The sequence below is a fragment of the Pteropus medius genome, unplaced genomic scaffold (assembly GCF_902729225.1).
Source record: "Pteropus medius unplaced genomic scaffold, Ma_sr-lr_union100, whole genome shotgun sequence".
NCBI classification, from domain to species: domain Eukaryota; kingdom Metazoa; phylum Chordata; class Mammalia; order Chiroptera; family Pteropodidae; genus Pteropus; species Pteropus medius.
This window is the reverse complement of record NW_024347788.1, coordinates 9,297,514-9,313,839: the sequence shown is the minus strand read 5'-3', so window position 1 is coordinate 9,313,839 and position 16,326 is coordinate 9,297,514. Positions and strand designations below refer to the sequence as shown.

Genomic DNA, 16,326 nt, shown 5'->3' with positions numbered 1-16,326 from the left:
CGCGGCCGGCCCCTCCCCCCGCCGCCCTGTCGCGGCCGTCGCCCCTCCTCCTCCTGCGCTCGGGCGCTGGTCCCTCCTCTCCCGATGCCGCGAGAGACTGGGGGATACGGTGGAGCCGGAGGAGAGCACTAGTAACAACCACCTCAGCCCCCTCCCTCGGCACCCACCCACTCACCCGCCCCGTTTGCCGACACCGACCAACCCCACCTCTCGTTCCTTTGAACGGCGTCGGCTGCAGTCGCTGCACCAGCCCGTCCGGCCGCCGCCGCCGCTGAGAAAGGAGCCGCTGCCGCCGCCGCCGCCGCCGCCGCCTGCGGCCCCCTCCCGCCCGGCCGCGGGAGCAGCGCGGTGAGGACGAGCCGGCTGCGGAGGGAGAGGCCCGCGCGGCTCGCACCCTCCGCGCCAGCGCACGTCCCGCCGCCCTCCGGGGAGGCTCGGCGCCGGCCCCTTCCTCCCCGAGGACGAGTGCCGGGCCGGGCGCCTGCCCCGAGGGAGGAAAATGCTCGGGCTCCATGGCTGCCAGTGATGGAGCGGTCCCTGGGCTCCCGCTGCCACCGCCGCCGCGCCCCGGCCGTGCTCCGCGAGGACCCGGCGTCCCTGCGCGCCTGCCCGCGCCTCGTTGCTGGGCTCAGCGTACCGGGCGCCCCGCCGCCGCCCCGCTCGGAGCCTCGTCGCCCCGGCCCCAGCCGCGGCCAGCGTTTCCTCCCGGAGCAGCCGCCGCGAGCCCAGGGGGTTTGAAAGGGTCCGCGGGGCGTGGGGGGAGGGCCGAGCGGGGCCGGCGGGGCCGGGAGGGGAGGTTTGAGCGACACTGAGCTCGGGGCTCGTCGGCGGCGGCGGCGCCGAGGGTGGCGAGGGGAAGGCGACCGTCGCTCCGCGCTGCCTCAGTGCAGGGCGACCGCGACCGCGACCGCGGGCGAGGGCTTTGCAGCGGCCGCCGCCGCGGCGGGCGGAGGGGTTGAGGCGGCTTCGGAGTTGTCCGGGGAAGGTGGGCATTTCTCGGTTTTCCCACCCCCTCCGCGGGCCGCCCCCTCCCCGGCCCCCCCTCCCGCCCGCCCCGCACCCCACGTGAAGCGGAATATAAAGGGAGTGTGAGACCGGAGGGGAAAGTGAATGGCGGAGGACTGAGGGGGTCCCCCCTCCGCGTCCCCGGCCGCCCTGTTCACCCTCGTCCATCCTCCCTTCCCGAAGCTCGCCCTCGGAGGCAGGAGCGGCCGGCGCCTTCGGCCGACGAGGAGGAGGAGGAGGAGGGGAAGGAGGCATCGTGCCGGGCGGAGCGTCGGGCCCCGTTTTCCTCCCCGGCGTCTTGAATACAAAGATTACGGTGCAGAAGGAAATTGCACTCGCCTCCTCCGCCCCCCGGTACCCGACACAATGCACCAGCCGCCGGAGTCCGCCGCCGCGGCGGCCGCTGCAGACATTAGTGCTAGGAAGATGGCGCACCCGGCGATGTTCCCTAGAAGGGGCAGCGGCGGCGGCAGCGCCTCTGCGCTCGGCGCAGCAGGTACCGGCGTCGCTAGTAATGCCCCCTCTTCCGAGGATTTTCCGCCTCCGTCGCTGCTCCAGCCGCCACCTCCTGCAGCAGCATCTACGTCGGGACCACAGCCTCCGCCTCCACAAAGCCTGAACCTCCTTTCGCAGGCTCAGCTGCAGACGCAGCCTCTAGCGCCAGGCGGGACTCAAATGAAAAAGAAAAGTGGCTTCCAGATCACTAGCGTTACGCCGGCCCAGATCTCCGCCAGCATCAGCTCTAACAACAGCATAGCAGAGGACACCGAGAGCTATGATGATCTGGACGAATCTCACACGGAAGATCTGTCGTCTTCCGAGATCCTTGATGTGTCACTCTCCAGGGCTACCGACTTGGGGGAACCTGAACGCAGCTCCTCAGAAGAGACTCTCAATAACTTCCAGGAGGCCGAGACCCCCGGGGCCCTCTCCCCCAACCAGCCACACCTTCCGCAGCCTCATTTGCCTCACCATCCGCAGCAGAATGTCGTGATCAACGGGAGCACGCATCCACACCACGTCCACCACCACCATCACGTTCATCACGGGCACCACCTCCACCACGGGCACCACCATCCATCCCATGCTGGTGTGGCGGGTGCGTCCATCTCCGGAGGGCCACCCCCAAGCCCAGTATCCAGAAAACTCTCTGCAACTGCAAGCTCTGACAGCGTGGTCCCAGCTGCACCAGCTTCTGCTGTGTCATCGGGTGGCTCACCTGCATCTGTAATGACTAATATCCGTGCTGCAGGCACGACTGGCAGCATAGGTATAAATCCCGTCACTGGCACTAACACAGTGAATAACGTTACCATTTCTGCTGTGGGTAGTTTTAATCCCAGTGTGACGAGCAGCGTGCTTGGTAGCGCTCATATCAACGCGAGCGGTGTACCTAGTGCTGCTAGCGTGAGTGTGGGGCCTGGAGTGAGCAGCGGTGTTAATGTGAATATCTTGAGTGGCATGGGCAATGGTACTATTTCTTCCTCGGCTGTTGTTAACAGTGTCCCCAGTGCAGCTGCAGGGATGACTGTGGGATCAGTTTCGAGTCAGCAGCAACAGCCAACAGTTAACACGTCAAGATTCAGAGTCGTGAAGTTAGATTCTAGTTCCGAGCCCTTTAAAAAGGGGAGATGGACTTGCACCGAGTTCTATGAAAAGGAAAACGCTGCACCTGCTACGGAAGGTGTGATAAATAAAGTGGTGGAAACTGTCAAACAGAACCCAGTAGAAGTGACTTCTGAGAGGGAGAGCACGAGTGGGAGCTCAGTGAGCAGTGGCGTCAGCACACTGAGTCACTACACGGAGAGCGTGGGCAGTGGGGAGATGGGGGCCCCCGCCGTGGTGCAGCAGCAGCAGCCGCCGCCAGCAGCTCTGCCAGGTGTGGCCCTTCAGCAGATGGACTTCGGCAGCCCTGGTCCACAGAGCATTTCAGCAGTTAGCATACCACAGAGTATTTCTCAGTCACAGATCTCACAAGTCCAATTACAGCCTCAAGAACTGAGCTATCAGCAAAAGCAAGGTGTCCAGCCAGTCCCTCTGCAAGCCACGATCAGTGCCGCCACTGGTATCCAGCCGTCACCTGTTAACGTGGTCGGTGTAACTTCAGCTTTAGGTCAGCAGCCTTCCATCTCTGGTTTGGCTCAACCCCAACTGCCGTATTCTCAGACGGCTCCTCCCGTGCAAGCTCCCCTTGCAGGAGCAGCACCCCAGCAGTTACAGTACGGGCAGCAGCGCCGACAGTTTCTACGCAGATGGCCCCTGGCCACGGTCAGGTGGTGACTCAGATCCCTGCTTCAGAGTATGTACAGCAGCAGCCGATTCTGCAAACGGCAGTGTCCTCTGGCCAGCCCGGTCCTGCGGGGGTGGGAGCAGGAGCAACGGTGATTCCCATGGCTCAGCCACAGAGTGTCCAGCTGCCAGTGCAGCCCGCAGCAGCCCCAGCACCACCTGCAGGGGCGTCCGGCCAGCCTGTGGGCCAGGCTCAGGCAGCAGTATCTGCCGTACCTACTGGCGGTCAGATCGCAAATATCGGTCAGCAAGCGAACGTGCCCACCGCAGGGCAGCCGCCCTCTGCCCAAGTCACACCTTCAGTCATTCAGCAAGGTGCTCCTTCATCATCGCAGATAATTCCGCCCGCTCAGCCCGCAATTATTCATCAGGGAGTTCAAACTAGTGCTTCGGGCCTTCCTCAGCAATTGGTCATTGCTCCCCAAAGTACCTTGTTAACTGCGCCTCCCCAGCCGCAGGGAGCAGAACCCGTGGCCCCGGGAGTCGTGGTGCAGCAGTTGCCGGCACTTAGTCCTTTGCCCCCTGCTGGTAGTGTTTCTGTTACGAGTCAGGTTAGCTCAGCCGGGCCTTCTGGAATGCCTTCTGGCCCAGCAAACTTGGTTCCACCACAGAATATAGCACAAACCCCTGCCACTCAAAATGGTAATGTGGTTCAAAGTGTTAGTCAACCTCCCCCGATAGCAGCTAATATAAATTTGCCTTTGGCACAACAGCTATCACTAAGTTCTCAGTTCTCTGCACAATCATTAGCTCAGGCAATTGGAAGCCAAATCGAAGATGCCAGGCGCCCAGCGGAACCCTCCGTAGTTGGCTTACCTCAGACTCTGAGTGGCGACGGTGGGGGCATGTCAGCAGCTTCAGATGGGAGTAGCAGCAGCCTAGCAGCCTCTGCTTCTCTTTTCCCGTTGAAGGTGCTACCGCTGACGACACCCCTGGTGGATGGCGAGGATGAGAGGTAAGATCACGCCATGTTTCTGCAGACACTCAACACATTCACAGTTAGCTTAGTAGCTGTGTGTGTGCGTGTGCGTGCGTGTGCGTGCACAAAGTTAGTCTGACACATGATACATTCATTTTTATATGGGAAAATGCATTTTGTGGTAAGTTTCCTAGAGCAGGAGTGTTCTGGAATGGTTTCAGAGTGGATAGGAAGTGGTATAAGTAACATGTAGACATTTGACAGAATAGTTAGCATTAAGAATAGGTTTGGGAGCACCAAGTGGTTTTTGTTATTTATAAAATGCTTTTTAGAAAGATTACTTATGAACAGAAACTTAACTTTTGCTAACTCACATAACAGTTAATCTTTTGAATCACTGAAATCCTTATCTTGGGGGCGGGGTGCGATGCCCACATTTGTTTCTCCTTTACTAGACTGGACAATCCTTTTCAGTTCTACTGCTGTTCGATCTTCATCTGTGAAAGATAATCTTACCAGCTTTTCCTAGTCAGATGTTATAGGAAAGACGACCTAATATGCATTGTATAGGTTGTCTTCATACCGTAACTGACCAACGTTTGTGTGCTTATTTAATGGTCATTTTGTCTGAACAGTAAAGGGATGAGAATCTTAAAAAGTTTTTTCTTTCTTTTGTGGGGGAGGAGGGCATACACTGTCAAAATAACTAGATTTATTTTTGATGGTGGTATGCTGTACATTTTCCCTTTGGCATAGTAGATCAAGGTGGTAGCCATTTTAAAGAGTAAAGAAAGTCTTAGAGGGTTGAATTTATAGAGGCAGGAAAGTAAGACTTTGTTCTGCTAATCTGCACCACCTGTTCCATTCTTCCTTTACCAAAAAATACATAAAGCCTAAAATCCGTTATTAAACTAGCCTTTTCTTAATTGAATTGGAAATAATGTGCTAATCACACTTAACTGAGTCAGATTTTTTCTTTGAAGCTGACTGGCTAGGAAAGTTGTGAAATCTCACGATTCTACATTGCTTTGAACTAAGTTGACTTTAAAGGAATGTTCTTTTCACGAATTTGCCGGTCTGACTAACCTTGATCAAAATAATATCGTAGACGTTATGACAAAGACTATTCATTGTCACCGTGGAACTTTGAATAAGCTTGAAAGATATTTAATTATTTTAGTATTAGTTGGAGATTTTTGTGATTGAACTTTCATCAGACCAATGGGAACATTTCTATCCTAAATGTATATTTGAGGTTTACACTTGGAAAAATTGAGCATATTTCAAAAGAATTGCAAGTTTAGAAAAAGAAAAAGGCCAAATGCTACAGTAAGCTTTTCAGGATTTTGTTACTTAAAAGAGGTAAGGTAAAGGCGTGGTTTATGGAACTAATTTAAAATCTTGTCTTTCAAGATTTTATTTTTCAAATAGTCATGTAATTAAAACCTTGTTACCTGACCAAATGTATTCTGCACCAGGTGTACAAAACTGTACTTTTAAAGGTACAGTTCTTCTGGGAGGTAATTTCCTTAATAGCCCTATTATAATTATTGTTAAACTTTTAATTTTATCATATATTATTACTCACCAATAGTTAATACCTATGATTTTAAATAATTATTTACACCACATATTACTGTTTTCTAACTCTAAAAGGTCTGATCTGAGTGAAGCCCCTATAAAAACAGGTATATTAGATGGATGGTAAATTTAGAGAATTGAAAGGTCAGTGAAATGTACAGATGAAAACCACACCTTTTGAATTCACATCTGCCATGATTTTTGTGAATCGCCATTTGTGGTCTAGTATGACTTTCTCCTTGTTTCCCCACTGGTGGTAGGGAGTGATAGAGCTATCCACGATCGCTGTTCCAGACACTTAAAGTCAGAGGTTACTACTTACAACTAAGTTTTTAACTATAGGGGTAGAATCTCAGTTTAAGATAGTACGAAATTAATTTTTCCATATTATAACTGAGATGAAGATTAATTAAGGGCAAATTATGTAGAAAGGTTTGGAATTAAAGGGACAAAAAGAGATACGGAGAAACAGGATTAAGTAGTAATATAAAGTAACTTGAGTCAACGGTACCTCTTTTGAATTTACTACGTATCTGAGCCTGTGTTAACACAAAAGTGAAGTCATCAATTTCGGGAAATTTTTGTTTCAGAGGTAGCCTTTAAATTCTGAAAAATCAGAATGTTTTACCCCTAAACCACCTGTAAAGGTCAGAAAAGATAAATATGTATGTTATTTTCTTTATTGTGTTCTACTGCAGATTATTTTTTTATTATTATAGTTTGGAAAAAGAAATGTTGTTTTATTTAAATTTGCTTTTGGAAGGGAATTTGAAAATACCTCCAAGAGAAAAAAGTGATAATGATGTAAAAAATTCTTTCTACCCTTCCTTCCCATGATAGCTTCTGTGTCACTTGCATTTTCTGGGCTTGGTCACCTATTAGGTCTCTCCTGGGAGAATGAGTTCATTGTAATTTAAATATTATGACTTAGAAGACATATTAACAAACTTTTGGGTGGTAGACAAATCAAGGATAGCTATTCTTTAGTCGTCTTTTAAAATAATACTCTTAACACTCTAAATTTTAAAATGTTTATTAGACAGGTGGAAAATACTTTCGACTGGCCACTGGGAGACACTATAAAGTTTAGAAACATAGATCAGGCATTAAGATTCTATATCTTGTTTTTTAAAAATCATTCTCATCGAGAAGGTCTTAATGCAGCCTTCAGCACGAACTTACCTTTACGACGCGGGAAGCAGAGGTGTTCCACACTGACATAGAATCTTTTGTGTTTTGTGGTTATTAGTACGGCCTCTTATGTGAAATTGTTCACGCTTCTACTCATGCTTCAAGACCCAGCTCAGACGTCCCCTCTGAAGCATTGCCCTCCCCCAGGGACCGTTGCTCGCTCAGCACTTTTTAGGGTTCCTCTGTTTAAGCCCCGCACACATTCGGTCATAATTACCTTTACCCATTTTCCCCACAAGACCATGTGTTCCTTAAGGGCAAGACCAAGTATTTTTTTGACAAATCAATGAGCAGACTTTTCTCTGCTCTTACTATCGTATTTAATGCTAGAGATGCAGGATCATATAATTTAGGCAACAGATTGAAAAGAATGAGTAAAAAAATTTGCTTTTTGTACCTCTTTTACCTCATCATTTTTTCAGGTGAATTGACATTGTTCTTCGAAATATGGTGCCTGTTATACAGTAGGCCCTCAAATATTAAAGAGAAATGAGAGTTTTCTTATCTATAAAATAAAAGTAACACTTGTTTTGCCTACTTCTGAGGATGGTAGCATCAGGTAAAATACTTTAAGTGTAAAATACTAAGTTACTAATTTTTTTTATTATCATTTATGCCTACAGCACCTGGTCTTCCTAGGTGGTCTCCCATCCAAGTACTAACCAGGCCCGACCCTGCTTAGCTTCCAGGATCAGACATGGGGCTTGTTCAGGGTGGCGTGGCCGTAGACCATGGACCGTGGTTCCACTGGGGCGCGAGCCCAGGACCTTCTGTGTGTAATGCAGATGTGCTCACCGCTACACTATGGAGCCACGTCCATCAGTTTTCATTTTCACTTAGGTTAATACCCGCACAGTTTGAAGGGCCAAATAGTTTACATGGTTATGAGGACAAAAGCTTCCCGTACCTTCCTCTGCGGACGCAGTCGCTCACATCTTTTACACGATCGTGGCATTCACCGCGCAGTCTCTGAACCACACGCCTGTGTTGCTGCTGGATGTGGAGCGTAGCTGGGTGGCTGGGAGTGGGGACTCCGGAAGGGGACGGCTCGGGTTTGGTCCTGCTGTCGTTCACTAGTTTTATGTGTAACACTGGGCTGCTTAACCTTTCGGTGGCTCAGTTTGCTCATTTTAAAAAATGGGGATAATAGTTCCTACCTCATAGGTTTGTTACAAGAGTTAAAGAAATCTGGAAGGTCCCGAGAACTGTGTCTAACTCATATGCCCTACATAAGTGTGCGTTAAATAAAATACTTCTTGCTTTTGTTTTCGGACTTATTCCAGGATAGAAAATGAAGAGTTAATGTTGTTATCGTCACCTAATCCGCTGTTCCCCCGTCCTTCCAGTGCACGGTTACGGTTTCATCACTGTTGATTGTTCAGTATTCTTGTAAAATACGATAACCTTTCCTGCCATGTACAGTGTCCTGCACTCACCTTCCTTCTGCATCCGCCCCGCTGTCCGGTTCATCTGGTGTGCTCGTGTACGTGGGATGTATTTCTGTCTACTATTTAGCATATAGAAATGTTAGTAAGTCACTCCCCCACACCCCCCAAGTTTCCATGTGTCAACATAGTCCGTTTCCTTCAAGTTGGGACCTTTCCTCCCGTTTTTGTATGTTTTGGGCTTTGCTTTTCACGATAGAACCTTTTCCAGATGTCTGGTAATTCTTGGTTGTGCGCTTGCACGTAAGTGCGGGAGACTGGAGAGCTGGTAAAATATTCTTAGTCTGACTTGCCGACTGGTAACTTTCCCGTAGAGTGATTGGCTGGGGCTCATTTCATCCCCGCCCCCATCCCTTCGGCTTTCTCTTCAGTTATCACGAATTCAGCTTTTCATCAAATGTCTCTCGGGATGTTCAGACGTATCGGGTATTGTTGTCCGTTTAATCTTCCTGAGGCAGCCCCTCTGTCGTCCCTCTGCCCTCCGTTCTGGCTGGCCGCCGTCCAGACTTGGTGTACAGTTTTCTCCACGAGATTCCCTTCGGCTGCTCCTGAGGTTGTAGCCCCACTTGCCAGTGACCCATGTCATGCTTATTCTTGATCGACTTGGTATTTTAAACTGGCTTTAGTTTACCCAGATACTTATTTGATTCTTTGGTTAGCTAGAGAATGTCAGATGGGAAATCATATTGTTTTATGCTTTTGTTCTATTGCTTTCTAGCTTCTCTGTTGCTTTTGAGATGTCTGAAGCCATTTTGATACCTCGTATGTTGTGTGTGACCCGTGTGTATGTTTGTTTTTCCTTTTCTTTCCTCTCGTTTACTCTCCCCTTCCTTCCCCTCTTTCGTTTATTTAAATCTCTGAAAACTTTTAAGATCGCATCTGTTTCCAGTGTTCTGAAATGTTACAGTAAGGGGGTCCTAGTGTCGGTCCTTGACGGGACCTTTCAGTCCGGAAGCATCTTTTAATTCTGGGAGTTTTTCTTGAATGAGGTTGTTGATTATTTCCATCCATTACTCCCTCCCCGTCTTTTTCTTTCTCAAACCCCCCTTATTGGGATAATGGACCTTCTTGACCAGCCTTCTGATTTTCTTATATTTTCATCTCTCTTTTTGCCCTGCTTCTGTTGAGTTCTCATTTATTGTCATATGTTTAATTTCCAAGAGCTTTTGTTTTTGTCTTTGCTTCTTTTAAATAATATCCTGTTCTAAAAATGGTAGTACTTTCTCTTAGCTGTCTGAATATATAAATAATAGTTTTTAAAAATATTTTTTCCTTGGGTGATGTGTCCTCCCGTTTTCTTTTTCTTTTAGCTTTTATTTTTATTTACTTATTTATTTTTTTTGCCTTGGTCTTTATCTTTCATGTTATAGCCTTTCCTTAGATGTTTGGAGGTTGTGTTTAAGAGTAAGGGTGTAAAATGCTGATTAGAAATTATCAGAAAGTCTCGTTAGCTCCACGGCGTGGAACTCGTGCTGGGCTCTTCGGTCGGAGGACATTTGATGCCAGTATCTTCATGTCCTTCCTCCTAGCTGGTTAGATTCCCTGTGGAAGGCTCTTCTGAGCCGTTACGTGGGGGCGAAAGCCTGTCAACTTGGTGGGTGCGGGAGGGAGCGGAGTAAAAGGTATTGCATCCGCATGTATATGTTTCTTCACTCAGTCACCCTGTTTTCAGTATGTTCTGCCTGCCGCTGTGCATGATTTCCTCAGTCTTGGGATCTCGTGTTTCATATTCTCCAGACAATGTATTTTTAATTTTTTGTTGGGGTTGGGGAGGGGCATTTGGGATCTGTGGGGCTCGTTGCTTCTCAAACAGACTTTTAAACAATCTTTCTTATTTTAGCACCCTGTCGCCCCCACATCCCACATCAGAGGTATGTGGTACTGCCAATTCCTGAGTCTTTTGGGGATTTTACAGTTTAAATTGGGTTTATTCTTGGCTTTCTCCACTGTTTGCTAAAGATTTGATTTTCTAGTGTTTGCTAAGTCATTTGTCACTCAGCCATCTGTTTTCCTGCTTTCATATTTTTGTTGCTATTGTCTTTTCACCTGTTCTCGGAATTTTTGTGGCCTTGTGTCTTTATAGCTTTTAAAAAATTCCTTTTCTGTCATTTTAGTGGGGTTTTTGGGAAGGGAGTACAAAAATAGACGTGTGTGTTTACTGTCATTACATGCCTGTCTTGACGGTGGAACACCGCACTGTTAAATGCAAGGACGATGTACATTGTGATATACTAATTACTCCAAGATTTAATCTGTAACGAATACAAAAAATTTTAAGAGTACAATCGTTTGGCTTATATCCAGCAGAAATATGAATAGTATCTAACTCAGTTTTTCTGTTCACAGAAGTGATTAAAAATGTTGGGATTAGAGTCAGTTAATACTTATTATCACATTTAACGAACTCAACAACCTTGTGAATTAAGTTTTTTCTGTTTTAAAACAGAATAAACTGAAGCTTACTTAGTTTATTAGGCCAAGGGAGTTGTCTGAGGTTATATATACAGCAGTAGAGCAGAGCTAAGATTAAAAAGCATTTTTCCAATTTGAAATCTAGTGCTGTTTCTACTAATAAAACCACCAAGAGGTAAGGCTGATGCCAGTGAGTAATATTAGGGTGGTTAAGAACATGAAAAGAGGCAGGCTGCATTGATGTGTGTATTCGTACACAGAATGGAATTCTTACAGAACATACCAATATTTACCTGTAATCCCTTGGTGAGAAAAAAGTAGGTAAAATTATCACAGTGGTGTACCTGGAATGCGGTAGATATTCAAATGTTAAATGAATCAACGTTAACATTCTTTTTCTCTTGAAAGCTGCGTGAAAAAAGATCTTTTTCAGGAAAATCATTTTAATTACGTAATAATTTAAATTCAGTCTTTGTAACATTGGCTTCAGAATCGCAGAACAAGTAGATGTCTGTCTTGTTTAGAAAACTAATTTAAAAATCCGAACCTGCGGAGCGTGATCCGCTCTGGGCGCGCAGCGTTGGTCTTTCCCATGTTGCTGTGTTAAGGTTGAATGTGTCACGGTAAGAACATGCTAATGACTCATTAAAAGGTATTGTGAGGGAAAATTTACAGCATATTTACATTATTTTAAAGAACTATTTATAATGAGTTTTAGGTTCTAGGTCGACTCTTTTTCTAGCTCACATATACTCATGTCGTCATCATCCCGTGTGCCCTGTCCTGTCCCTGCTCCGCCACACGGGCACATGCACACACACATACGTGCGCGCGTGCATACACGTGTGCACACACATGCACACACACGTGCACACGCAGTATTTTTCCCTCACCGGCCAGTCTGACCTGGAAATCGTTCTTGACCTGTCGGTGTCGGCAGACCACGCCGGCCTTTGTTTTCCCTGCTCCCTGAGACACTCCCGCTTTGGTGATGTTCCTTAGTCTCTTCTCGCCTTTCTGGCCGCCCCTTTCCAGTCGCTTTCAGCGTCACTTCTCTCGGACTCGCAGTGTTGGGGTTTCTTTGAATCTCTGAGTCCCCTTCCCGCTGCCTGTTCCCTTGGGTCATCGCCTGACTCGTGGCTTTAAATGCAGTCCGTGCGCCGTCACTCCTGAATGCGCGTCCCTGGCCCACACGTCCCCTTGGCTTTGACCGTCACGCGCACCTCTGCTTGCTTTGTAACGTCTCTTGTAGGCCTCTCGGTCTCAGCAGATCATAAACTTAACTCTTCTTTACCTAACCCCTGAAATTTCCTCCTTGGATCATCCTCATTTTAATAAATATTACTTTTTACTCTCGTTCTTCACTTCAGAAACCTGAGAGGCATTCTCGATAGCTCAGCTCGCTTTCCCTCACTTTGCGTGTCCTGACCTTCACCTTCAGAATACGTCTTAAATTCATCTGTTTTCCTCCGTCTCTATCGCCACGGCTCTAAGTTAACATATTCAACTCTCACTTAAAGCACTGCAGTGGCTTCTCACTGGCCTTTCTCTAATATTCTAGCGTGGAGTCGGAACGATGTTCTTAGGCTGGAAATCTGTTCCGACCACTCACTCACTCCAAGCTCCTTAGCCGCCCCGTCGTTTCAAGGTAATTCCTGTTCGCTTGCTCCTGGCCTCGTGTCCTTCATCCCCTTACTTTCTGCATTCACTGCCCTCCTTCCGTTCCTCTGGTCTTTCTTTCCCCTGTACATTTTGTTGCATTCTGTTCCTTTAACCTGAACATCCCCATGTTACCCCTTTATTCCTTCTCAAAACGTAACCATCACTTTTTGAGAGGCCTTCTCTGAGGTACCGATCTAAATTTAGCTTGTTCTTTATACTGTTTAATAGCACCCTATTCTTTAGTAATGCATATTAAGTTTGTAATCTTTTTTCATGATTATCCGTTTGATGATTTTAAGCCTCATAACAGGGATGTTTGGTTTGCTACTATATATTCAAAGTACATTTTAGTGTCTTACCAACAGTAGGTACTTATTGAAAATCTGCTTAATGAATGAATGAAGAAAAAATATTTTTAATATTGGCATAAGGACAACTTATCTTTTTAAGAATACTGTTATGATATATTTGAAAGGTAAATAAGTTCTTTATATATGATCATGTGATATCACTATTTTTTTCTTTAATAGAGATGATGAGAATTAATTGGTTATTTTTGCTGTTTGTGAGCCAAAAAAAAATCAGTGCTTACTTAGTTACTGCTTTTAACAAACATTTGTTTTATGTTTATGCTTATTTTGTATTTACTGATGTTTATGCCAATAAAATTTCTCCAACTTGCGTAAAACAAAAAACCCATTTTTTTCAAAATTAGAATATCAGTATTCTTTATCTGCTTTTGACTAGTTTAGCCATTTAGCATATGATTATTACTGAACATCTAACTATAATCTTGAAGCCCTTTGGTAAAATTTCAGCGTTTAGCTTGTAAAATGCCACTTGTTTGTGTTGACAGTTTTCGTTGTTAAGCAGTTCTTAAGCATTGAGTTAATGGCCTGTTTAAAATTCTTAACTGATCTATTTTACTTATTGTCATTGTAGTTGCTTATTAAATCAATAGATTATGGATTATGTAAAGGGGGAGGAACCGGGAGAAAGGTTTGGCAGTGATTAACTTACTTGATTATATGTGGGTATTAAGTGGGACTAAAAAAAGCATAGAGTTGAGGGAAGGGAAGATGTCGGCTCTGATGCTGAAGCGTCGTGATCCTCAGAGGCAAGTTCTGAGAGTCCCTAAAGCTTTTGAATCCTTTTCGTAGACATGTCCATATTAAACCTGGTTGCCTGGCTCAAAACCATCTTCGTGTTGATCCGGGAGAAGATTTACCGAGCTCGACTTTGTTAAGTGTTCGCCTTAGATCACGGTGGACGGTGTCACCCGTCCTCGGCCCTGGAGCCATGGGATGAAGGGTTACTCTGAGTCTCCTGTGGTTTAGACAGTCGAGATGGCATCTCGTTTTTCCAGGCCTCCCAGATTATTTTTTGTAATATCAGCTCACTAGTCAGGTTGAGGAACTTCTGACACCCTGCGACTGTGCCCGATTGTTCTGTTTTTGAGGAAATTGTAGATGGACCGATTATGAAATCGCTCGTTGTTGACGAGACTCCCTCCTCTCACAGCTCACTTCATTTCATCCGCAAACACTCTTGTTCTTGGAGGTCTGGGTGCGGATGCTCACCGTGGTCTCGTACTCAGGATGTAACCTCTGTGAGCGCGAGGCCTTTTCCCCAGAAAAAAATATTTTTAATATTTTACCTCTGTATTCCCACTGCATGCAGTAGTGCTTGGCTCATAGTATATTCCGGAATATTTGTTGAGTACGTGAATTCAGACATGTGGCAGAGAAAAGCCCCTACAGACATCCAGGATAGGGACGTAATTACTGCCAAATACTTTGCTGTCCTGTTACCGTCACACAAAATGTTAACGGCTGTTTTGATAGGAGTAAGGTTCCATTCTCCCCTTCCCCCCGGGTATGGTACTGTACCTGTTCTGTTAAACTCTCTCCCTTTCACCAATCTGTCGAATGGGCAGATTTATCGAGTAGGTGTAAATCGTGTGTCTAGCGATGGTGTAGGCAGAGATTTAATCAGATGTGGATCTTGTCCTCAGGGAATGTGTGCAGTTCACACATGGGGAAATCACATGGCTTCGTAAGTGTAAAATGATGGTTTTAAACTATATGAAATATGAAATAAATGATAAGAAATTGAGAGCTGGAAATCTTGAGATCTTTGAACCCTTGGTTTATATTGTAGATGGAGGAACAAGTTCAGCGAGGCTAGATGAATTCTCTGGCGTAGTGCTCTAAAATGTTTCTTAGCCCGTAACTGGAACTTGAGTCTTTAAAATGGCCAAGGAAATTGCATTCAAAGTTCACAGATGCGGTAGAATTGACATTGACCTTTGGTAGGTCAGGAAAGCAATGTTATTTGAACTGAGTTTTCAGAAGTTTTGGGTTGAAAGGGGATGTTTCAGGCAGGAGAATGTTAATAAAAATGGGGGGAAGTAAGAAAACCATCCTGGGCTTCGGTCAGGCGACAGCTGGACTTAATAGAACACGTTTGTCTCAGGAAGTGATAGAGGAGGTAGCTGCATTGAATCGGGGAGTGATTTGGCTCTTAACACTTGTTGACTAAACGATGTTCAAGAAAGATTAGTGTAAAAGGAATCTGTAGTTTGGATTAGAGAGCAGGTACACCTAGAAGCAAGAAGGACCAGTTAGGAAATTATATTTTTCTGTTATTAATGAAGGAAGGACATAAATTAGGGGGATAGTGATTTCCATTGTAAACTGATTTAGTGCAGGAACCCTTTGGTTAGCAAATTTCTCAATTTATAAAAATACTACATTCACTTTCCTAGCTTCTCCCTTAAAAGTTTCTCTTCTCATTTTAAGAAAGGGGGAACCCCCCCAAATTTCTCAGGAAGCTCTTATGTCTAACCACAATTTTAAAGGTCTGAAAGATAAGTAGTTATAACCTCCAGGTAGGATTTTGGGCAATTTAGTGTTTTCATAGGGTTCATCTGTGTCTAATCCAAAGCAATTGTGTCCCAAATATATTTAGTAGTGGAAAGAAACCCAGGTGACTGTGAGCGAGTGTTTTAGGGTCGGCTCCTGACCTTAGCAGTCACAGGGACCTTTGCTGACTTTCTTTCATACTAACTGGATTCCGCCGCGAGTGTCTTCCAGACACTGGAGAGAGGAGAGTCGTTTCTTCCTATCCCCAGGGCACTGCCAGGTCTCTACCAAAAGGGAAATGGTATAGACTAATTTAAAATGGGAAAAGCGTTACTGCTCTCATGGACGCTACATGTGAGTGATGTGGTTATTTTATTGACGTTTAAAGCACTGTGAAACTAACTTATTTCTTGATATGTTGGCGTATTTTTTCAATCTGCTTGCCTTTTTTGATTTTGAGAATGTACGTACATACGTGTGGGTATACATATAAAGGAATATAATTTTTCAAAAGGACATCTTGAAATTGTCCTTAGGTTACAGTCTCCTAGGTATTTGAAGGATGTAATTCAGTTAATAATTATGTGTGCAGCACTGTCTACCGTTGAGAGCCTACAGTTGAATTCACCAATAAGTGTGCGTGCCCAGATACGTATACAGCATGCGTACCTATACGCAGAAAAAGATGACAGACAACAGGTTCCATATGTTACTCTCCTGTTATTTTAGTTGTTTCCACCTATTCATAATTTATTTTATCTTCTCGTGTTTATATTTATCTCTGTAAGCTGCTGGAAACATTTTAGGGAATGACGGGATAGAAATCCAGTAAAAGGGAAAAATATGACAAAGTAGGATGTGGTGTGTTACAAGAGATACGGATAAAGCAGTATTGGAAGTCAGAGGGTAAAGATCACATGCTTTCGAGGTGACATTTCAGAGAAATTTGATAGCTATG

At 45.7% G+C, this 16,326-nt stretch overlaps 1 protein-coding gene and 1 pseudogene across 1 annotated transcript in view; one reads left to right on the top strand and one right to left on the bottom strand.

The window, feature by feature from the left end:
* Positions 1-844: 844 nt before the first annotated feature.
* TSC22D1 (TSC22 domain family member 1) overlaps positions 845-16,326 on the top strand; it is a 113,581-nt gene continuing 98,099 nt past the window's right edge. The window contains 2 exon segments of the mRNA XM_039877239.1: positions 845-3,235; positions 3,238-4,249. Coding sequence (XP_039733173.1) covers positions 1,372-3,235; positions 3,238-4,249 — 2,876 coding nt within the window. The 5' untranslated portion in view covers positions 845-1,371.
* Positions 7,600-7,715, bottom strand: LOC120614504 (uncharacterized; annotated as a pseudogene).